The sequence below is a fragment of the Trichomycterus rosablanca genome, chromosome 4 (assembly GCF_030014385.1).
Source record: "Trichomycterus rosablanca isolate fTriRos1 chromosome 4, fTriRos1.hap1, whole genome shotgun sequence".
Taxonomy (NCBI): Eukaryota; Metazoa; Chordata; class Actinopteri; order Siluriformes; family Trichomycteridae; genus Trichomycterus; species Trichomycterus rosablanca.
In genome coordinates, this window is record NC_085991.1 from 907,497 (window position 1) to 931,655 (window position 24,159).

Here is a 24,159-nt window from a genome sequence, read left to right on the forward strand (position 1 = left end):
GCTGAAGGATTCTGGGAGTCAGAGCCGCTGTGCGCTTGTAGAACCGCGTCTCTTTGAACAGCTGACTGTTGCTGGAGCAGCTTGTTTGTTTACGTTCGATTTTTCGAAATGTGGAATATCTCCGCGCCGGATTGGTGGAGACGCTTGATTGGCGCGTCGTCGGAAAGCTCAGAGTCTCGGCTTCTCGTTTCTTAAAGTTCCACTAAAAAATAATAAAATACCGAACAATAATTAGTTGTTTTGTTTGGCTTTGAGTGACTTTGAAGTGGGAATAAATGCAGAAACATGAACATACACCTACACCTAGCTTATACTATCGTTTATGGTTATTTTTTATATTCCAAGTGCTTTTTATTTTATTTAGAATACAATATTTAATAGTGAATTTATTTCTAGATGAATTTCCAGGTCTGTTTGACACACATAAGTAAATTGGAAGTAAATCTGGTGGATCTGGTTAACAATAGACCTTCTATAGATGAAAGTGCTACCTGAGGTGTGTGTAACGTACCTGTGTGTGTGTGTGTGTTGGGCAGTGTGTACTCCGGTGGGTCTGTCCCGGATGTTTACAGTGATGGGTCAGCTGTTGGTCAAACCCACGGTACGTATATTCACCTCTCTTAATTTCAATTAACTTATTATAGTCACTTTATATGACCAAAAGTATTTGGACGCCCCACTACCGTCTTCGTCCTTGCCTGAGGGCGCATTCACATGACTGAACATTTGCAAAGCTCCTCCAATGGGACGAACTGTTTGATTCGAGGCGGTAAAAGCGACTTATTGTAGTAAAACAGCGAGTGAGGAATGTGATTAGTGGAGGAACTTATGAGCAGTAATAATGAAGAGGAGTTTAGTGCTCCTGTCTCCTTCTTTTACTACATTAAACCACGTTAAGCTTTATTTTCAACCAGAAGCGTTTTAGACTCTGGGAGAAGCTGATTCTGATTCTCAGCATTTCTCAGAAGCTGGAGCTGTAACACAAGTTTAAAAGTGAAACAGGGAGGAGAATCCAGATAAAAACAGATACATGTGGAGCTGTAACCCTGGATCTGCACCTTATTCCACACTGATGCAGATTCAGATCAGATTCACACACTGGTGAGGGTTTACCGCTTGCTTTCTATGTGAATCCTTAGTAAGAATGTGGAGGTAACGGACATTCCAATTCATCCCATAAGGGGTTCAGGTTGAGCTCTGTAGAACCATGCCTTAGTGCAGTGGTCCCCAACACAGAAGAGCATTTTTCACTGCTTCTATTTCGGGTGTTATTGTCTCTTATCACCACTAGGTGGGAGCAGCGTCTCGTTTGCAGCGAAAAAAGCTCATTTTACACCTTCTGTGAGCAATATTATTAAATCCTCCCGCCCCCGCCGATCCGTGAAATTATATCTTATATGAAGCCGGTCCGTGGTGCAAAAAAAGGTGGAGATCCGCTGCCTTAGTGAACCTGGTTTGCTGGAATATTAGGGACCTAAAGTCGAGCATGAGAAGCGGCGTCCACATACTTTTGGCTGAGTGTTGTGAGGTTCTAAGACGGGTTCTGTGTGTTTGTGTGTCAGATTTTGGAGGATCTGGACGAGCGGCTGTTCTGCATCCAGCTCCAGGAAGAAGCTCTGCGGAACAGACTCAGCGGTGGGTGTGTTCCAGTCCCCTTGCCCCCCCCCCTCCCCCCTCCCTGCATGTACTACGTGTAGCGTTAGCCGGCGGTGTCCGTGTGTTCTGCTGTTTTGTTCGCGAGCCTCTTTAGCGTCCAGTGAAGCACGCGAGCGAGCGTACAGCTGATCTAGCCTAGCGCGCCGGCGTTCCCATTGAGCGGCGCAGCGTCGAGCGAGATGCTAGGAGCTGATCTTTCTCCACCGCTGCTCCTCAATGCGCTCCTGCCTAGCGCTCGGCTTTGAACGTCTCGCCGCGTTCCGTTCCGTCCCTGCCGCGCCCGCTTGATGTGCCGCCGCCACAAAAGCTCGGAACGCCTGATAGCTCGGCATTCTGGGAAGAGTAGCATTCATGCTTGCAGGGAGAACGGAGCTTATCAGGAGAACTTGTTTTGGGAGGCAGGTGGTGCAGTTAAAAGAAAGCGGGAGAGAAAGAGGAGCGAGTTCACCCCACCACCGCCACCGGGTTTTGGATTCGGGGTTTATCAGATGGATCTGAGGAAGTGTTTGTCGAGAGCACAGGAAGTGACTCCAGTTTGGTTCCATTTGTGGCTCTTAGCTCCAGTTTGGTTCCATTTGTGGCTCTTAGGCTCCAGTTTGGTTCCATTTGTGGCTCTTAGGCTCCAGTTTGGTTCCATTTGTGGCTCTTAGGCTCCAGTTTGGTTCCATTTTTGGCTCTTAGACTCCAGTTTGATTCTATTTTTGACTCTTAGGCTCCAGTTTGGTTCCATTTTTGGCTCTTAGGCTCCAGTTTGGTTCCATTTGTGGCTCTTAGGCAACAGTTTGGTTCCATTTGTGGCTGTTAGGCTCCAGTTTGGTTCCATTTTTGGCTCTTAGACTCCAGTTTGGTTCCATTTCTGGCTGTTAGGCTCCAGTTTGGTTCCATTTTTGGCTCTTAGACTCCAGTTTGGTTCCATTTTTGGCTCTTAGACTCCAGTTTGGTTCCATTTTTGGCTCTTAGACTCCAGTTTGGTTCCATTTCTGGCTGTTAGGCTCCAGTTTGGTTCAATTTTTGGCTCTTAGGCTCCAGTTTGGTTTTATTTTTGACTCTTAGACTCCAGTTTGGTTCCATTTTTGGCTCTTAGGCTCCAGTTTGGTTCCATTTTTGGCTCTTAGACTCCAGTTTGGTTCAATTTTTGGCTCTTAGGCTCCAGTTTGGTTCTATTTTTGGCTCTTAGACTCCAGTTTGGTTCCATTTCTGTCTCTTAGACTCCAGTTTGGTTCTGTTTGTGGCTCTTAGACTCCAGTTTGGTTCCGTTTTTGGCTCTTAGACTCCAGTTTGGTTCCATTTTTGGCTCTTAGACTCCAGTTTGGTTCTGTTTGTGGCTCTTAGACTCCAGTTTGGTTCCGTTTTTGGCTCTTAGACTCCAGTTTGGTTCCATTTTTGGCTCTTAGGCTCCAGTTTGGTTCCATTTTTGGCTCTTAGGCTCCAGTTTGGTTCCATTTCTGGCTCTTAGGCTCCAGTTTGGTTCCATTTTTGGCTCTTAGACTCCAGTTTGGTTCCATTTTTGGCTCTTAGACTCCAGTTTGGTTCCATTTTTGGCTCTTAGACTCCAGTTTGGTTCCATTTCTGGCTGTTAGGCTCCAGTTTGGTTCCATTTCTGGCTGTTAGGCTCCAGTTTGGTTCCATTTTTGGCGGTTAGGCTCCAGTTTGGTTCCATTTATGGCTGTTAGGCTCCAGTTTGGTTCCATTTATGGCTCTTAGACTCCAGTTTGGTTCTGTTTGTGGCTCTTAGACTCCAGTTTGGTTCCGTTTTTGGCTCTTAGACTCCAGTTTGGTTCCGTTTTTGGCTCTTAGGCTCCAGTTTGGTTCCATTTTTGGCTCTTAGGCTCCAGTTTGGTTCCATTTCTGGCTCTTAGGCTCCAGTTTGGTTCCATTTTTGGCTCTTAGACTCCAGTTTGGTTCCATTTTTGGCTCTTAGACTCCAGTTTGGTTCCATTTTTGGCTCTTAGACTCCAGTTTGGTTCCATTTCTGGCTGTTAGGCTCCAGTTTGGTTCCATTTCTGGCTGTTAGGCTCCAGTTTGGTTCCATTTTTGGCGGTTAGGCTCCAGTTTGGTTCCATTTATGGCTGTTAGGCTCCAGTTTGGTTCCATTTATGGCTCTTAGACTCCAGTTTGGTTCCATTTATGGCTCTTAGACTCCAGTTTGGTTCCATTTATGGCTCTTAGACGTAGTGCTGGGCGATTTTCACGATTAATTCGGTTAATTCGAATGAACGTTTTCACCCGGTTAGAAATGTGACAATCGCGATTGTTTACATACTTTATATTTTAATTAAAATACCATCATGTCACAGGGCTCTAGAGTGCGACCAATTTGGTTGCACATGCGACCTAATTTCTCAATGGTGCGACTAAAAAAAATCTCAGGTCGCACCGGTGCGACCAGGCGTCCGAGGGAAAAAAACAACAACAGACACACATTAGGCCAATATCATGGTCTAAACCAATCAGAGATAGTGAAGGGCGGGACAATATTGTAGCGGTGATATGTGAGCGACATTCAGCTCAGCCAATCAGAATGCAGCACCAGGTTTATACACGTGCGTTCGGACGTTCTGCTGTAAGTTTAGTTTTGTATATGAGACTCGCCGGATGTCCCCAGAATGGAAGTTGGGGTTCTGGAGCTCGGCGGTGTAAAGTGTTGTAACGCTCACTTAAGTCCTGACTAAACAGTTAAAGTGACTCGACCCTGTCGTGTGCCTTTATTCCCACACCTCCACCACCGCACAGCAAAAGACCTGTAGCATCCCCACCGGACAGCGGCTAGGTGAGCCGACCCTCTACAGTAGCAAGGGGCTAATGCTAGCGGTAAAGTGCCGCGATAGTGAAAGTAAAAACACGACAATATTTTCGTTAAGTAAAATATAAAAATAACTAAAAGACCAAAATATATTACAATACATGTAGTCAAAATACGCAGTGAGTGCACCGCAAGCGATTTTGGGAATCTGTGTAAAAGATTCAGTAAAGCCGATAATATAATGCACTGCATTTAAGATTACACTCTAACACACACACAAACATATACATATAATTTTAAATATACACACACATATAAATAGATATACACACATACATACACATTTACTCTATTATTTTTATAATTTTTATAAGTGTGCTATAATTAGTCTGTAATACTATAATTAACTGTAAAGAAGACAGTGGCCGGCAATAGTATATTTGTGACTGGTTCTAATACATTTTGAATTGAAAGGCTGAAAAAGCCCAATGCATCTATAAAACACATTACATGCGGCGATAAATGCACTGCCCAAGTGTCCCCTCTCCCCACTGCCTTTCAGTGGCAGGCAGCAGCAAACAGATCATCAGACGAGGCCATGTTGACCAGATTGTTAGTTATTTCCAAGTCAATATTGCCTGTATGGACAGTGATAAAAAAAAAAAAAAGTGAACCTGTAAAACTGCGGTGTTAAATGCGATGCGGTCGAAAATTTGGGTGCACCTAACTTTTGTGCTGGTGCACCTAAGAAAAAAAGTTAGGTGCACCAGTGCAACCAGTGCAAAACGTTAGTCTAGAGCCCTGTGTCACGAGGCTGAAACTGAGCAGACGCTCGCGGAATATAAATCAAATAAAGTTTAATATCAAAAATGCAAAAACAGTGTACAAAATCAGCGAAAACTAAAACAGTAAACAGAAGACAACAAGTGTCATACACGGTAACGCTTAGATTCAGTAATAAGGAGCGCAAACACGATCAGAAGAGTTTAATTAAGATTCACTGAATCGAACACGGCTGAAATTAATCAAAACTCCGGAGCCGATGAGCGCGATCGGGATTGGCTGACCGGGGACATGTGATAATCACGTGACAGTCCGTGGGAGCATGGGAATTGTAGTCCATATTGTTAGAAGCGGATCTTAAGACCTCCATCCACCCCCCAGTCACAAGAGGACCAAATCAAAGCTGAGCTGAGGGATTACTTGATCCCCCCCCCCCAGTGTAGATACTGATACAGACTCACTCAGTGGTGGAAACAGTAAACAGGCTCGTGTTCCTTTTAAGAAACCTGTAAAGAACTTATGTGGTTTTGCACTTTTCTTAATGTAAGGAGGTTCTGCTGCACATTATTTAAAGTGAGTTGTTTGTGAGTTATTCTTATAAAGGATATAGCTCATTAAGATTTCTATTTTGTTTTAATTATTGTTAATTATTGATATACAGTTATTGTTATAAAGTTTGAGTTCCTTGAAAGGATAATTATCGGTGGTGCTGTTACTATTTTCGAAATCGTAATCGAGAATCGGTAATAATTTAAAATAATCGAGATTTTTTTTTTTTTGGGCAAAATCGCCCAGCCCTACTACGACTCCAGTTTGGACGCTCAAACCCGCTAGCACATCAGCTAACGTCTCCCTCCGTGTACCGAAAACGCTTCAACTGTCCCTGACGCCCCAATTTACAAATAAACCCACACTCGTATAATTACACCTTTATACACATTACACATCAATGAAAATTTATTTACATTTACAAAGAACTCTGTTGGTTGCTCCGCATTGATTCGTCCACCACGTTTGTAGTTTTTTGTGATAGAAGTCGTGCCGCACTGAATGCTGGGATTGATCTTCGGCGCTGAGGAGGCGTGGGACGCTCCCTCGTCATTCGGTCAGATCATCACTCAGAATTAAGGCGCCTCAGTAGGAGCATTTTAAGGGAGATAAGGATTTAGACACGCCCTCTTCTCGGGAGTGTGGGATGATGGGAAATCATAGTGTAGTGGTTGATGGACGTTTGAACGTTTGAAGGACGCGAGCGGCTGGTTTGGACCCACGCGACCGGGTCCGGCCACCTCCACACCAGAGCTAATCATTTTAACGAGTGTGTAGAGTTTCTTTGTATTGTTCTGTGTCTGTGTCTGTGTGTGTGTGTGTGTGTGTGTGTGTCTGTGTGTGTGTGTGTGTGTGTCTGTGTGTGTGTGTGTGTGTGTGTGTGTGTGTGTGTGTGTGTCTGTGTGTGTGTGTGTGTGTGTGTGTGTGTGTGTGTTGGCTCCTTTCTTGCGTTTTGTCCATGTCCAGATGCACGGTGACCTTGCGACGTCGCGCAATTTACATAATCGGAGCTGATGTAATGCAGCAGTGACATCATCTATACTGCGACACACACATTCACACACACACACACACACACACACACACACTTCTGAGCTGAGTGTGAAGATGCTCTTTAGTTTACACTCCGTACTACAGCGCAAAAGATCAAAAGTATTTGGAGGGGATTTGATCCTGCACACTGGTGTTTGGTTCCATTTTTGGCTCTTAGGCTCCAGTTTGGTTCCATTTGTGGCTCTTAGGCTCCAGTTTGGTTCCATTTGTGGCTCTTAGACTCCAGTTTGGTTCAATTTTTGGCTCTTAGGCTCCAGTTTGGTTCTATTTTTGGCTCTTAGACTCCAGTTTGGTTCCATTTCTGTCTCTTAGACTCCAGTTTGGTTCTGTTTGTGGCTCTTAGACTCCAGTTTGGTTCCATTTTTGGCTCTTAGACTCCAGTTTGGTTCCATTTTTGGCTCTTAGACTCCAGTTTGGTTCTGTTTGTGGCTCTTAGGCTCCAGTTTGGTTCTATTTTTGGCTCTTAGACTCCAGTTTGGTTCCATTTCTGTCTCTTAGACTCCAGTTTGGTTCTGTTTGTGGCTCTTAGACTCCAGTTTGGTTCCATTTTTGGCTCTTAGACTCCAGTTTGGTTCCATTTTTGGCTCTTAGACTCCAGTTTGGTTCTGTTTGTGGCTCTTAGGCTCCAGTTTGGTTCCGTTTTTGGCTCTTAGACTCCAGTTTGGTTCCATTTTTGGCTCTTAGGCTCCAGTTTGGTTCTATTTGTGGCTCTTAGACTCCAGTTTGGTTCCATTTTTGGCTCTTAGATCAGGGCTGGACATTGTGGACACGCCCACCAGTGCATTACAGTCCTCAAACACAAACATGACTCCAGGACTAACTGCTTAGTCTTTTCAGTGGTTCTAGTTCAACTTGTAACCTCCAGATGTTACCCAGTGCACCTTCGAACCCTCATCTCTCCCCCCCCCCCACACACACACCCCTGATGTCAGTATGGAGTATCTGTCGCCCCCAGAGGAAGCGAGACAGGACGTGCTCTTCTGTTTATTTTAATAATGTGTGCTTTCTGATCAAAGTCCTCGTAGAAGGGTTTGCTTTTTATTAAGCGCCAATACTACTGTAATGTCGACTAATTATTGTGTGTGAGAGTGTGTGTGTGTGTGTGTGTGTGTGTGTGTGTGTGTGTCCCGAGGCGCTGCGCTCTGATCCTCGACTTTTGAGGAGTGACAGAAATGAGGTGGAATTTAAAATATAATAACAGGAGCTAAATGAGACTGTGGTTTCACCGGGGAACCCCTCACACCAGATCCCCCTCAGGCGCACATGCACACTCACACACACTTACACACACACTTACTCTACACCATTCATGCACATACTCTACAAACACTACACACACACACATACACACAGACTATACACCCAGTGACTGGGACATAAGGTTTTAAATTCAGAGCGTCACATTTTGGGTTCCAGATCTCACTCCGTGTTTCTCTCCTGTTTTCAGGTTCGGCCTCGAACTCTCATCTGCACCCAAACTCCCAGAATCTCTACAACGAGCTGGAGAACGTCCGCGCCCAGAGACACAAACTGGGTACGAGAGCTTCCTCTAATCACGTTACTTTAATCTACAGCGCCGGGTACAAAACTCCTTTTTACGAGTACGAGGGAGAGGAAGGGCAGGGGTATGAGAGAGAGGAAAGGTAGAGGTACGAGGGTTAGGAAGGACAGGGGTACAGGCGAGGGGAAGGGCAGGGGTATGAGAGAGAGGAAAGGTAGAGGTACGAGGGTTAGGAAGGACAGGGGTACAGGCGAGGGGAAGGGCAGGGGTATGAGAGAGAGGAAAGGTAGAGGTACGAGGGTTAGGAAGGACAGGGGTTTGAAAAAGGGGAAGAACAGGGGTTCGAGCGAGGGGAAGGAGGGGATACAAGAGAAAGGAAGGACAAGGGTACGAGTAAGGGGAAAGAGGGGTACGAGCGAGAGGATGGACGGGGGTATAAGAGCGAGAGGATGGACGGGGGTATAAGAGAGAGGAAGAACAGGGGTATGAGCGAGGGGAAGGACGGGTACAAGAGAAGGAAGGACGGGTACGAGCGAGGGGAAGGACGGGTATAAGCGATGGAAAGGACAGGGGAGAGAGCAAGAAGAAGGGCAGGGGTACGAGAGAGAGGGGAAGGACGGGTACGAGCGAGGGGAAGGGCAGGGGTACGAGCGAGAGGAAGGACGGGGGTACAAGATAAAGGAAGAACAGGGGTACGAGAGAAGAAAGGACGGGTACAGGTGGGGGACGGGTTTGAGTGTGAATGTTTAGAATATTTTAGGTGATTATTGTCTCTATTTTGTATTGTTTATGGTATTTAAACGGAGGTCTTTGTTTGTGTCTCTGTTGTTGGTTAGAGAGGAGGAAGAAGGCCTCGATTTGGGAGAAGAACCTGCTCTACCCCATCGTCATGCTAATCCTGCTCGCCGGCACGGCGCTCTCTGTGTTTCTGGTGGCTCTGAACATTTTGTACCTGCTGGTGGATGAAACGGCGCTGCCGAAAGGCTCTTCGGTACGCACACACACACACACACACACACACACACACATGCAGTTGGTGCGAATAGAATTCCGGATATGCTCAGGTGTGATGGGCAGTGCCGAGGTGATCTGATTGGTATCTGATTGGTATCTGTCGGCTCGTGTGTTTGATATCGTGCGGCGTTCAGAGTCGCTCGGCCGTGTCGTACACATTTACTTTACCTGAACTCACTGTGTGCAAACTGCACGCTCAGATCAGCACAAACTCACATCAGTACACATCGTTTACCTGATTTATACCAACAACAACAACAGGAGAGTACAAACCTCTTAGACAGAATTTCCAGTTCCACCTTAAAAACATAACAACAACAAGGGAGTACCTGATCAAACAGCTCACATACAACACTCGGGTCCACCTTAAAAAACTCACAGCAACAACCAACAACAACAACAATGGAGTACAGGATCAAACCTCTTACACAGAATTCCCAGTTCCACCTTAAAATCATAACAACAACAGTAGAGTACAGGATCAAACAACTCACATACAACACTCAGGTCCACCTTAAAAACCCACAGCAACAATCAACAATAAGAGAGTACAGGATCACACCTCTTATACAGAACTCCCAGTTCCACCTTAAAAACATAGCAACAACAACATGGGAGTACATGATCAAACAAGTCATATATAACACTCAGGTCCACCTTAAAAACCCACAGCAACAATCAGCAACAACATGGAAGTACAAGATCAAACATCTTACACAGAACTCCCAGTTCCACCTTAAAAACTCCCTACAAAAATAAACTAAAACAACATGAGAGTACAGGATCAAACTACTCACAAACAACATTCAGTTCCACCTTAAAAAAACAACTGCAGCAATCAACAACAGCAACAAAAATAAAAATAAAAGGATCAAACATCTCCAGTTCCACCTTAAAAAGCCACTGCAAAAACCAGCAACAAGGAGAATCAAACATCTTGCATACAACATTCAGGTCCACCTTAAAAACACTACTGCAACAAACAACAACAACAACAGTAGAGTACAGGATCAAATCTCTTACATACAACACCCAGTTCCACCTTAAAAAATGGAACATGAATGTATGGATGATGGATGGGTGAATTTGAATCTTCTCTCTCTGTGCAGGATCATGATATTGGAAACGCGTCTCTCTCTACGTTCGGGGTGGTCCAGGCCGTGGTGGAAATCATCCTCATGATGTATCCTACACAGCGTGTGTGTGTGTGTGTGTGTGTGTGTGTGTGTCTGTGTGTGTGTGTGTGTGTGTGTGTGTGTGTGTGTCTGTGTGTGTGTCTGTGTGTGTGTGTGTGTGTGTGTGTGTCTGTGTGTGTGTCTGTGTGTGTGTGTGTGTGTGTGTGTCTGTGTGTGTGTGTGTATGAACCTTGACTGATGTTTAGTTATCTGATGGTCTCCTCTGTGGTTGGATTCTACAGCCTCCGTATATTTCAGGGACTCACACCCAAAAAGGACGACACCACCATGACCACGGTACACACACACACACACAATCACACACACACACACACACACACACACACACACACACACACAATCACACACGGCGGGTAGTGAAGGGGAGCTAATCAGTAAAATGAGCTTTAGTTTGATGGATAGAGTGAATGTTGTAGTGCTGAGTAGATGGAGGTATTTATGGATGTATAGATAGAGATACAGATGGATGTATAGATTGAGGTGTATATGCAGGTATATATGAAGACAGATGGAGGTATAGTTGGAGGTGTATATGCAGGTATATATGAAGACAGATGGAGGTATAGATGGAGGTGTATATGCAGGTATATATGAAGATAGATGGAGGTATAGATGGAGGTGTATATGCAGGTATATATGAAGACAGATGGAGGTATAGACTGAGGTGTATATGCAGGTATATATGAAGACAGATGGAGGTATAGACTGAGGTGTATATGCAGGTATATATGAAGACAGATGGAGGTATAGTTGGAGGTGTATATGCAGGTATATATGAAGACAGATGGAGGTATAGATGGAGGTGTATATGCAGGTATATATGAAGACAGATGGAGGTATAGATGGAGGTGTATATGCAGGTACAGTGTATCACGAAAGTGAGTACGCCCCTCACATTTCTGCAGATATTTAAGTATATCTTTTCATGGGACAACACTGACAAAATGACACTTTGACACAATGAAAAGTAGTCTGTGTGCAGCTTATATAACAGTGTAAATTTATTCTTCCCTCAAAATAACTCAATATACAGCCATTAATGTCTAAACCACCGGCAACAAAAGTGAGTACACCCCTTAGTGAAAGTTCCTGAAGTGTCAATATTTTGTGTGGCCACCATTATTTCCCAGAACTGCCTTAACTCTCCTGGGCATGGAGTTTACCAGAGCTTCACAGGTTGCCACTGGAATGCTTTTCCACTCCTCCATGACGACATTGACGACATCACGGAGCTGGCGGATATTCGAGACTTTGCGCTCCTCCACCTTCCGCTTGAGGATGCCCCAAAGATGTTCTATTGGGTTTAGGTCTGGAGACATGCTTGGCCAGTCCATCACCTTTACCCTCAGCCTCTTCAATAAAGCAGTGGTCGTCTTAGAGGTGTGTTTGGGGTCATTATCATGCTGGAACACTGCCCTGTGACCCAGTTTCCGGAGGGAGGGGATCATGCTCTGCTTCAGTATTTCACAGTACATATTGGAGTTAATGTGTCCCTCAATGAAATGTAACTCCCCAACACCTGCTGCACTCATGCAGCCCCAGACCATGGCATTCCCACCACCATGCTTGACTGTAGGCATGACACACTTATCTTTGTACTCCTCACCTGATTGCCGCCACACATGCTTGAGACCATCTGAACCAAACAAATTAATCTTGGTCTCATCAGACCATAGGACATGGTTCCAGTAATCCATGTCCTTTGTTGACATGTCTTCAGCAAACTGTTTGCGGGCTTTCTTGTGTAGAGACTTCAGAAGAGGCTTTCTTCTGGGGTGACAGCCATGCAGACCAATTTGATGTAGTGTGCGGCGTATGGTCTGAGCACTGACAGGCTGACCCCCCACCTTTTCAATCTCTGCAGCAATGCTGACAGCACTCCTGCGCCTATCTTTCAAAGACAGCAGTTGGATGTGACGCTGAGCACGTGCACTCAGTTTCTTTGGACGACCAACGCGAGGTCTGTTCTGAGTGGACCCTGCTCTTTTAAAACGCTGGAGGATCTTGGCCACTGTGCTGCAGCTCAGTTTCAGGGTGTTGGCAATCTTCTTGTAGCCTTGGCCATCTTCATGTAGCGCAACAATTCGTCTTTTAAGATCCTCAGAGAGTTCTTTGCCATGAGGTGCCATGTTGGAACTTTCAGTGACCAGTATGAGAGAGTGTGAGAGCTGTACTACTAAATTGAACACACCTGCTCCCTATGCACACCTGAGACCTAGTAACACTAACAAATCATGATATTTTGCAGGGAAAATGACAAGCAGTGCTCAATTTGGACATTTAGGGGTGTAGTCTCTTAGGGGTGTACTCACTTTTGTTGCCGGTGGTTTAGACATTAATGGCTGTATATTGAGTTATTTTGAGGGAAGAATAAATTTACACTGTTATATAAGCTGCACACAGACTACTTTTCATTGTGTTAAAGTGTCATTTTGTCAGTGTTGTCCCATGAAAAGATATACTTAAATATCTGCAGAAATGTGAGGGGTGTACTCACTTTTGTGATACACTGTATATATGAAGACCGATGGAGGTATAGTTGGAGGTGTATATGCAGGTATATATGAAGACAGATGGAGGTATAGATGGAGGTGTATATGCAGGTATATATGAAGACAGATGGAGGTATAGACTGAGGTGTATATGCAGGTATATATGAAGACAGATGGAGGTATAGTTGGAGGTGTATATGCAGGTATATATGAAGACAGATGGAGGTATAGATGGAGGTGTATATGCAGGTATATATGAAGACAGATGGAGGTATAGACTGAGGTGTATATGCAGGTATATATGAAGACAGATGGAGGTATAGACTGAGGTGTATATGCAGGTATATATGAAGACAGATGGAGGTATAGACTGAGGTGTATATGCAGGTATATATGAAGACAGATGGAGGTATAGACTGAGGTGTACATGCAGGTATATATGAAGACAGATGGAGGTATAGACTGAGGTGTATATGCAGGTATATATGAAGACAGATGGAGGTATAGACTGAGGTGTACATGCAGGTATATATGAAGACAGATGGAGGTATAGACTGAGGTGTATATGCAGGTATATATGAAGACAGATGGAGGTATAGACTGAGGTGTACATGCAGGTATATATGAAGACAGATGGAGGTATAGACTGAGGTGTATATGCAGGTATATATGAAGACAGATGGAGGTATAGACTGAGGTGTATATGCAGGTATATATGAAGACAGATGGAGGTATAGACTGAGGTGTATATGCAGGTATATATGAAGACAGATGGAGGTATAGACTGAGGTGTATATGCAGGTATATATGAAGACAGATGGAGGTATAGACTGAGGTGTATATGCAGGTATATATGAAGACAGATGGGGGTATAGATGGAGGTGTATATGCAGGTATATATGAAGACAGATGGAGGTATAGACTGAGGTGTATATGCAGGTATATATGAAGACAGATGGAGGTATAGACTGAGGTGTATATGCAGGTATATATGAAGACAGATGGAGGTATAGACTGAGGTGTATATGCAGGTATATATGAAGACAGATGGAGGTATAGACTGAGGTGTATATGCAGGTATATATGAAGACAGATGGAGGTATAGACTGAGGTGTATATGCAGGTATATATGAAGACAGATGGGGGTATAGATGGAGGTGTATATGCAGGTATATATGAAGACAGATGGAGGTATAGACTGAGGTGTATATGCAGGTATATATGAAGACAGATGGAGGTATAGACTGAGGTGTATATGCAGGTATATATGAAGACAGATGGAGGTATAGACTGAGGTGTACATGCAGGTATATATGAAGACAGATGGAGGTATAGACTGAGGTGTATATGCAGGTATATATGAAGACAGATGGAGGTATAGACTGAGGTGTATATGCAGGTATATATGAAGACAGATGGAGGTATAGACTGAGGTGTATATGCAGGTATATATGAAGACAGATGGAGGTATAGACTGAGGTGTATATGCAGGTATATATGAAGACAGATGGGGGTATAGACTGAGGTGTATATGCAGGTATATATGAAGACAGATGGAGGTATAGACTGAGGTGTATATGAAGACAGATGGAGGTATAGACTGAGGTGTATATGCAGGTATATATGAAGACAGATGGAGGTATAGACTGAGGTGTATATGCAGGTATATATGAAGACAGATGGGGGTATAGACTGAGGTGTATATGCAGGTATATATGAAGACAGATGGGGGTATAGATGGAGGTGTATATGCAGGTATATATGAAGACAGATGGAGGTATAGACTGAGGTGTATATGCAGGTATATATGAAGACAGATGGAGGTATAGACTGAGGTGTATATGCAGGTATATATGAAGACAGATGGAGGTATAGACTGAGGTGTACATGCAGGTATATATGAAGACAGATGGAGGTATAGACTGAGGTGTATATGCAGGTATATATGAAGACAGATGGAGGTATAGACTGAGGTGTACATGCAGGTATATATGAAGACAGATGGAGGTATAGACTGAGGTGTATATGCAGGTATATATGAAGACAGATGGAGGTATAGACTGAGGTGTATATGCAGGTATATATGAAGACAGATGGGGGTATAGACTGAGGTGTATATGCAGGTATATATGAAGACAGATGGAGGTATAGACTGAGGTGTATATGCAGGTATATATGAAGACAGATGGGGGTATAGACTGAGGTGTATATGCAGGTATATATGAAGACAGATGGAGGTATAGACTGAGGTGTATATGCAGGTATATATGAAGACAGATGGAGGTATAGACTGAGGTGTATATGCAGGTATATATGAAGACAGATGGGGGTATAGACTGAGGTGTATATGCAGGTATATATGAAGACAGATGGAGGTATAGACTGAGGTGTATATGCAGGTATATATGAAGACAGATGGAGGTATAGACTGAGGTGTATATGCAGGTATATATGAAGACAGATGGAGGTATAGACTGAGGTGTATATGCAGGTATATATGAAGACAGATGGAGGTATAGATGGAGGTGTATATGCAGGTATATATGAAGACAGATGGAGGTATAGACTGAGGTGTATATGCAGGTATATATGAAGACAGATGGGGGTATAGACTGAGGTGTATATGCAGGTATATATGAAGACAGATGGAGGTTTAGACTGAGGTGTATATGCAGGTATATATGAAGACAGATGGAGGTATAGACTGAGGTGTATATGCAGGTATATATGAAGACAGATGGGGGTATAGACTGAGGTGTATATGCAGGTATATATGAAGACAGATGGAGGTATAGACTGAGGTGTATATGCAGGTATATATGAAGACAGATGGAGGTATAGACTGAGGTGTATATGCAGGTATATATGAAGACAGATGGAGGTATAGACTGAGGTGTATATGCAGGTATATATGAAGACAGATGGGGGTATAGACTGAGGTGTATATGCAGGTATATATGAAGACAGATGGAGGTATAGACTGAGGTGTATATGCAGGTATATATGAAGACAGATGGAGGTATAGACTGAGGTGTATATGCAGGTATATATGAAGACAGATGGAGGTATAGACTGAGGTGTATATGCAGGTATATATGAAGACAGATGGAGGTATAGACTGAGGTGTATATGCAGATATATATGAAGACAGATGGAGGTATAGACTGAGGTGTATATGCAGGTATATATGAAGACAGATGGAGGTATAGACTGAGGTGTATATGCAGGTATATATGAAGACAGATGGGGGTATAGACTGAGGTGTATATGCAGGTATATATGAAGACAGATGGAGGTATAGATGGAGGTGTATATGCAGGTATATATGAAGACAGATGGAGGTATAGACTGAGGTGTATATGCAGGTATATATGAAGACAGATGGGGGTATAGACTGAGGTGTATATGCAGGTATATATGAAGACAGATGGAGGTATAGACTGAGGTGTATATGCAGGTATATATGAAGACAGATGGAGGTATAGACTGAGGTGTATATGCAGGTATATATGAAGACAGATGGGGGTATAGACTGAGGTGTATATGCAGGTATATATGAAGACAGATGGAGGTATAGACTGAGGTGTATATGCAGGTATATATGAAGACAGATGGAGGTATAGACTGAGGTGTATATGCAGGTATATATGAAGACAGATGGAGGTGTAGACTGAGGTGTATATGCAGGTATATATGAAGACAGATGGGGGTATAGACTGAGGTGTATATGCAGGTATATATGAAGACAGATGGAGGTATAGACTGAGGTGTATATGCAGGTATATATGAAGACAGATGGAGGTATAGACTGAGGTGTATATGCAGGTATATATGAAGACAGATGGAGGTATAGACTGAGGTGTATATGCAGGTATATATGAAGACAGATGGGGGTATAGACTGAGGTGTATATGCAGGTATATATGAAGACAGATGGAGGTATAGATGGAGGTGTATATGCAGGTATATATGAAGACAGATGGAGGTATAGACTGAGGTGTATATGCAGGTATATATGAAGACAGATGGGGGTATAGACTGAGGTGTATATGCAGGTATATATGAAGACAGATGGAGGTATAGACTGAGGTGTATATGCAGGTATATATGAAGACAGATGGAGGTATAGACTGAGGTGTATATGCAGGTATATATGAAGACAGATGGGGGTATAGACTGAGGTGTATATGCAGGTATATATGAAGACAGATGGAGGTATAGACTGAGGTGTATATGCAGGTATATATGAAGACAGATGGAGGTATAGACTGAGGTGTATATGCAGGTATATATGAAGACAGATGGAGGTATAGACTGAGGTGTATATGCAGGTATATATGAAGACAGATGGGGGTATAGACTGAGGTGTATATGCAGGTATATATGAAGACAGATGGAGGTATAGATGGAGGTGTATATGCAGGTATATATGAAGACAGATGGAGGTATAGACTGAGGTGTATATGCAGGTATATATGAAGACAGATGGGGGTATAGACTGAGGTGTATATGCAGGTATATATGAAGACAGATGGAGGTATAGACTGAGGTGTATATGCAGGTATATATGAAGACAGATGGAGGTATAGACTGAGGTGTATATGCAGGTATATATGAAGACAGATGGGGGTATAGACTGAGGTGTATATGCAGGTATATATGAAGACAGATGGAGGTATAGACTGAGGTGTATATGCAGGTATATATGAAGACAGATGGAGGTATAGACTGAGGTGTATATGCAGGTATATATGAAGACAGATGGAGGTGTAGACTGAGGTGTATATGCAGGTATATATGAAGACAGATGGGGGTATAGACTGAGGTGTATATGCAGGTATATATGAAGACAGATGGAGGTATAGACTGATGTGTATATGCAGGTATATATGAAGACAGATGGAGGTATAGACTGAGGTGTATATGCAGGTATATATGAAGACAGATGGAGGTATAGACTGAGGTGTATATGCAGGTATATATGAAGACAGATGGAGGTATAGACTGAGGTGTATATGCAGGTATATATGAAGACAGATGGAGGTATAGATGGAGGTGTATATGCAGGTATATATGAAGACAGATGGAGGTATAGACTGAGGTGTATATACAGTATATACAGTGTATCACAAAAGTGAGTACACCCCTCACATTTCTGCAAATATTTCATTATATCTTTTCATGGGACAACACTATAGACATGAAACTTGGATATAACTTAGAGTAGTCAGTGTACAACTTGTATAGCAGTGTAGATTTACTGTCTTCTGAAAATAACTCAACACACAGCCATTAATGTCTAAATAGCTGCAACATAAGTGAGTACACCCCACAGTGAACATGTCCAAATTGTGCCAAAAGTGTCAATATTTTGTGTGACCACCATTATTATCCAGCACTGCCTTAACCCTCCTGGGCATGGAATTCACCAGAGCTGCACAGGTTGCTACTGGAATCCTCTTCCACTCCTCCATGATGACATCACGGAGCTGGTGGATGTTAGACACCTTGAACTCCTCCACCTTCCACTTGAGGATGCGCCACAGGTGCTCAATTGGGTTTAGTCCATCACCTTTACCTTCAGCTTCCTCAGCAAGGCAGTTGTCATCTTGGAGGTTGTGTTTGGGGTCGTTATCCTGTTGGAAAACTGCCATGAGGCCCAGTTTTCGAAGGGAGGGGATCATGCTCTGTTTCAGAATGTCACAGTACATGTTGGAATTCATGTTTCCCTCAATGAACTGCAGCTCCCCAGTGCCAGCAGCACTCATGCAGCCCAAGACCATGATGCTACCACCACCATGCTTGACTGTAGGCAAGATACAGTTGTCTTGGTACTTCTCACCAGGGCGCCGCCACACATGCTGGACACCATCTAAGCCAAACAAGTTTATCTTGGTCTCGTCAGACCACAGGGCATTCCAGTAATCCATGTTCTTGGACTGCTTGTCTTCAGCAAACTGTTTGCGGGCTTTCTTGTGCTTCAGCTTCCTTCTGGGATGACGACCATGCAGACCGAGTCGATGCAGTGTGCGGCGTATGGTCTGAGCACTGACAGGCTGACCTCCCACGTCTTCAACCTCTGCAGCAATGCTGGCAGCACTCATGTGTCTATTTTTTAAAGCCAACCTCTGGATATGACGCCGAACACGTGGACTCAACTTCTTTGGTCGACCCTGGCGAAGCCTGTTCCGAGTGGAACCTGTCCTGGAAAACCGCTGTATGACCTTGGCCACCATGCTGTAGCTCAGTTTCAGGGTGTTAGCAATCATCTTATAGCCCAGCCCATCTTTGTGGAGAGCAACAATTCTATTTCTCACATCCTCAGAGAGTTCTTTGCCATGAGGTGCCATGTTGAATATCCAGTGGCCAGTATGAGAGAATTGTACCCAAAACACCAAATTTAACAGCCCTGCTCCCCATTTACACCTGGGACCTTGACACATGACACCAGGGAGGGACAACGACACATTTGGGCACAATTTGGACATGTTCACTGTGGGGTGTACTCACTTATGTTGCAGCTATTTAGACATTAATGGCTGTGTGTTGAGTTATTTTCAGAAGACAGTAAATCTACACTGCTATACAAGCTGTACACTGACTACTCTAAGTTATATCCAAGTTTCATGTCTATAGTGTTGTCCCATGAAAAGATATAATGAAATATTTGCAGAAATGTGAGGGGTGTACTTACTTTTGTGATACACTGTATATATGAAGACAGATGGAGGTATAGATGGAGGTGTATATGCAGGTATATATGAAGACAGTTGGAGGTGTAGCTGGAGGTGTCTATGGATGTTTAGATGGAGGCATAGATTGAGGTGTATATGAAGGTATAGATAGAGGTGAAGATGGAGGTATAGATGGTAAATATGGAGGTATACAGTAGATGAAGATATAGATGAATGCGTATATGGATCATTATATGGAGATATAGATTGAGGTATAGGTGGAGGTATATATGGGAGGTATAGATGGAGGTGTATATGGAGTAAAGAATCATTTTGGTTTGATGATGAATCGTTCTGGTGATTTAATGATTCGGGGTCTACTGAACGGATCAATTGTAGAAATGAATAATGAATCTTAAGGAGTCGTTTGTCGGTCTGATGAATCGTTTGATGAACAAACTGAAGGATCATTTGACCGATTGATGAATCGTTTGCTGGACAGATGAATCATTTAATGCAGTGATGAATCATTTGATGAATCATTTGACTGATGGATGAAGTAATTACTTAATGACGGTGTTTTTGCAGATCATCGGTTGCTGTGCATCCATCCTGGTGCTGAGCTCTGCGCTGCCAGTCATGTCCCGAACCCTGGGTGAGTGTGTGTGTGTGTGTGTGTGTGTGTGTGTGTGTGTGTGTGTGTGTGTGTGTGTGTGTGTGTGTGTGTGTGTGTGTGTTAGGGTTCAGTGACTCAGTGAAAGCTGAAGAAATGTTTTCTGTTTTGATGAATAGCTGAAAAGAAGTGACTGGATGAATCAGAATTCCATCGGTGCACACACACACACACACACACACACTCACACACACACACACTCACACACACACACACACACACACACACACACACACACACTCATGAGGTCCCACCCACCGTTGTGTGTTGTGAGCAACGTCCTGAACAGTGCTGGGTGTGTGTGGAGTGTTTAAAATGTGGGAAAGGTAAACTCCACGCTCAGCTCGGACTTTAACCCCCCGCTGACACGCGGAACCTATCGACGCTCGTTTCAGAAATATAAAGACGCACCAAAAAGTATAAAGACGCTACAAAAATCCAAAATTTAAAGAGACGGTTCTGCTTTTCGGTCTTAGTGGTACTTGTGCCCACAGTCCCATTCTATAAGGAGAAAGTAACAAACTCAAACAAATAGGGGTCAAGTGTGTACAACCCCAAATCAGAAAAAGTTGGGACGGGATTAAAAATGCCAATAAAATAAACAACACCGAGTCCCTTCCATCGTTTTAACTTTGATTTAAATACAGACGGGACGAACCTGAGATGTTTCACGTTCTGTCTGATCATTTTCATCCAATCCTGCATCTCGGGCCTGCGGCACGTTCCAAAAAGAGTCGGGACGGGGGAAATTTAGGGCTCGTAATGAGGTGTACACAGCAGCATACAAAAGCAGCATCCATGAAAGGCTTCGGAGTCTCTGAGGAGCACAGATGGACGGATGATCTCCAGTTTACGTTCCTCGAATAAGATCTGAATGGATTTGCACATTTCTCCGTCTACAGTGCATGATATTATTATACGATTCGAGGAATCTGGAGGGATTTCAGTGTGTTGAGGGTGAGGGCGCTGCATTAGGATGTATACGGACGGTGAAGCACGAGTGACGTCAGCGAGCATACATTGCCCCCTAGTGGTGGGAGCTCATACAGGAGCGTAGAAGCCACTTAATAATAGGACGAATGTAGATTAACTCGACTCTGTTCTAAAGCTTGACAGTAGGTACAGTATTGTTGGGGTGGAGTGCTTGAACATTTCATCCATCAGGCATAATAGCCAACTTCTTCTACCTGATTCAGTACTGAAAGTCCATGGTGGGTGGAAGCCTTAGATGTAGCCGGTGTCTTCGGGATTATGGAGCTCTAGGCAGATAAACGTGACATGGATGTGTTTAGCCTTAGGAAACCAGTGCTGGCATGGGGAGAACATGCAAATCTCATGCAAAAAATGTAAATGTGTGTATATATATATATATCAGGAATAACCAGGTTCGACCTGCTGGGTGATTTCGGGCGCTTTAACTGGTTGGGGAACTTCTACATCGTTCTCTCCTACAACCTGCTGTTCGCCGTGGTGACCACGCTGTGCCTGGTGAGGAAGTTCACCTCGGCCGTCAGAGAGGAGCTGCTCAAAGCGCTCGGTACGTAACACACACACACACACACACAGCGTCCTCCTGATTGCCTCAGTTCCACAAATATTGGGACAGGGTGTGAAATGTGCCACTTTAATCAGCCGATTATAATTATTACAGAAGCCGGATGGGCTCGCGGTCTGTGCCTCGGTCGATAATCTGTTCTTAAAGTTTCTACAGGAACACTACGCCACACTCTGCAGCTACAAAGCTGTTCCCAAGGCTCTAGGACTCCACCGAACCACAGTGTAAGAACTGTACTAAATGTACCTATGAGCTTGGGCTTGTGATCGTTTCTCTAAGGGTTCCGAGACCACTTATCCAGGCACATTACAAAAGAATCATCACCTCTGGCTCGTCCCTCCTCGGACCGCTGTGGGTGGGAACTCGTCACGCCCGCTTCCGATACCCCTTGCTAGCGATCTGGTCCTGATCAAAGTCCCTCGGGTCTTTATGCTGATCAGATCTGCTGCGTCTAGCACGTGAACTTCAAGGAACCTCCATCAGATCAGCATCTAATAGATCCCACATCTAATAGATCCCTCACCCTCACATGGTCCTACAGACATAAATATGCACGGGTTTTTTTTTTTGGGGGGGGGGGGGGGGAGTAATATTTAGACTGATGGGTGTATTTGTCTATGATTTTCAGGTCTGGATAAATTAAATCTTTCCACCAGTCCCACTGATCCGGAGCCGACTAATAAAGTAGCAGCTAACGGACACCAGAAGACTCTCTGAAGGCCACGTTCTCTCATTCTCACCCTGAACCGGTGAGATGAGGGCGTCCCACGTCCCATCGTTCTTTACAGCAGGAAGTTCACAAGGACCTCACGCCCCCACCTGAGGACTGGTGAATAAACGGACGTGTGAGGAGGAGCAGATTGACCCTGCGGCGCCCCCTGATGTAAATGTTGTATTTATGTTTGTATATAGGATTTTTTTTGATGTACAGTCCTGATTTCTGTGCTGAAATTCACCTCTGATGCCTTAGGGGAGGATTTTATATTCACTTACATTCGTGTGTGTGTGTGGTTCCCGTGCAAAAGTTTGCACACCCCTGATTAAAACTGGCATTAATTATAATGAAAAAAATAATAAAATACATTTTTAGGCACCAAACGCCCCCCCCCCCCGGTCATCAGCTTATCAATGACCAGCATTTTGTTCTGAAACCACAGGCATTATAATACTGAGAATTGAACTAACAACCACGTGGAGACCCTGCAGGGTATATAAGAGTAGCGTGGTCACCTGGTCACCTTTATGAATTTGGTACAGCGTGTCGGGGTGTCTCTTTAGTCCACTCATGCCACGCCCGTCCATGGAACGGTGGTCTCTGTACCAGGGATGTGAAGGAAGGCACAGGGGAAGTGAGCATGTCTAAATCTGATGGTCGGGTGTCCACAAATTTTGTGGAGCTAAGTATCAGCACACAGCTAACGTGTGGATTGGCGGACGAGGTTTTTCCAGATGAACTCACTGTGAACTCTGATGCGACCATCAAAATAAATAAATAACTAAAATAAATAAGTTTAAAGTTTTTTAAATTGTGCGGCGACGCTAAAATTAAAACTCGAGTCAAAATAATTTATGTGAAACCGGAATGTACCGTGTGTGTTTAAGGATTGTTGTATTAAAACTGAGACGTAGATAAATAACGTTGGTTTGTTCGTTCGTTCGTTCGTTGTTTATTATTATAATTTTTTTACATTAATTTTGCACATGAAAGTTTGCAGCTCTTTAATGTCACACCAAAAACACAAATAAAGCTTTTTGATTTTTATTTCTATTTTGTATTCATGTCGATTCTGTGTGGAGCAGAGTTCCACGCGTCTGAGGGACGTTTGTTCGTGACACTGAGGAGAATTCATGTTTTTCTGCTTTGCTTTCATCTCCAGATTTTTTTAAATGTTAGAAATAAAAGCTGTTGATGAAAACTGGTGGATTTTGTGGTGATTTTTTTTTTTTTTTTGCAATCGAGGGCAGTTGTAGATAAGTGCTTAAGGTACTGGACTAGGTACTGGTCGGTTTAAGCCCCACCTCTGTCAGGTTGCCACTGTAGGACCCTTGAGCAAGACCCTTAACCCTGACTTACTTAGACTGTATACTGTCACAGTACTGTAAGGCACTTTGGATAAAAGTGTCTAGTAAATGCCGTGAATGTAAATGCACCCCCCCCCCCATTTACTCCCCTAATTTAGTCGTATCCAATCACCCTGGTTGCGTCATGCTTCACCTCTACTGCTGACTGAGAAGCTTCGCACTGACACACGCCCCCTCCGACACATCTG

The 24,159-nt window shown here is 43.8% G+C and overlaps 1 protein-coding gene across 1 annotated transcript in view; it reads left to right on the forward strand.

The window, feature by feature from the left end:
• The window catches only part of lmbr1 (limb development membrane protein 1), a 37,702-nt gene extending 13,894 nt beyond the window's left edge, over window positions 1-23,808 (forward strand). Inside the window, exons 8-16 of the mRNA XM_062993729.1 lie at window positions 537-601; window positions 1,563-1,635; window positions 8,232-8,318; window positions 9,122-9,276; window positions 10,409-10,482; window positions 10,681-10,771; window positions 20,250-20,316; window positions 21,710-21,871; window positions 22,518-23,808. Coding sequence (XP_062849799.1) covers window positions 537-601; window positions 1,563-1,635; window positions 8,232-8,318; window positions 9,122-9,276; window positions 10,409-10,482; window positions 10,681-10,771; window positions 20,250-20,316; window positions 21,710-21,871; window positions 22,518-22,606 — 863 coding nt within the window. The 3' untranslated portion in view covers window positions 22,607-23,808. The remainder of the gene's footprint in view (window positions 1-536; window positions 602-1,562; window positions 1,636-8,231; window positions 8,319-9,121; window positions 9,277-10,408; window positions 10,483-10,680; window positions 10,772-20,249; window positions 20,317-21,709; window positions 21,872-22,517) is intronic.
• The last annotated feature ends 351 nt before the right edge of the window (window positions 23,809-24,159 follow it).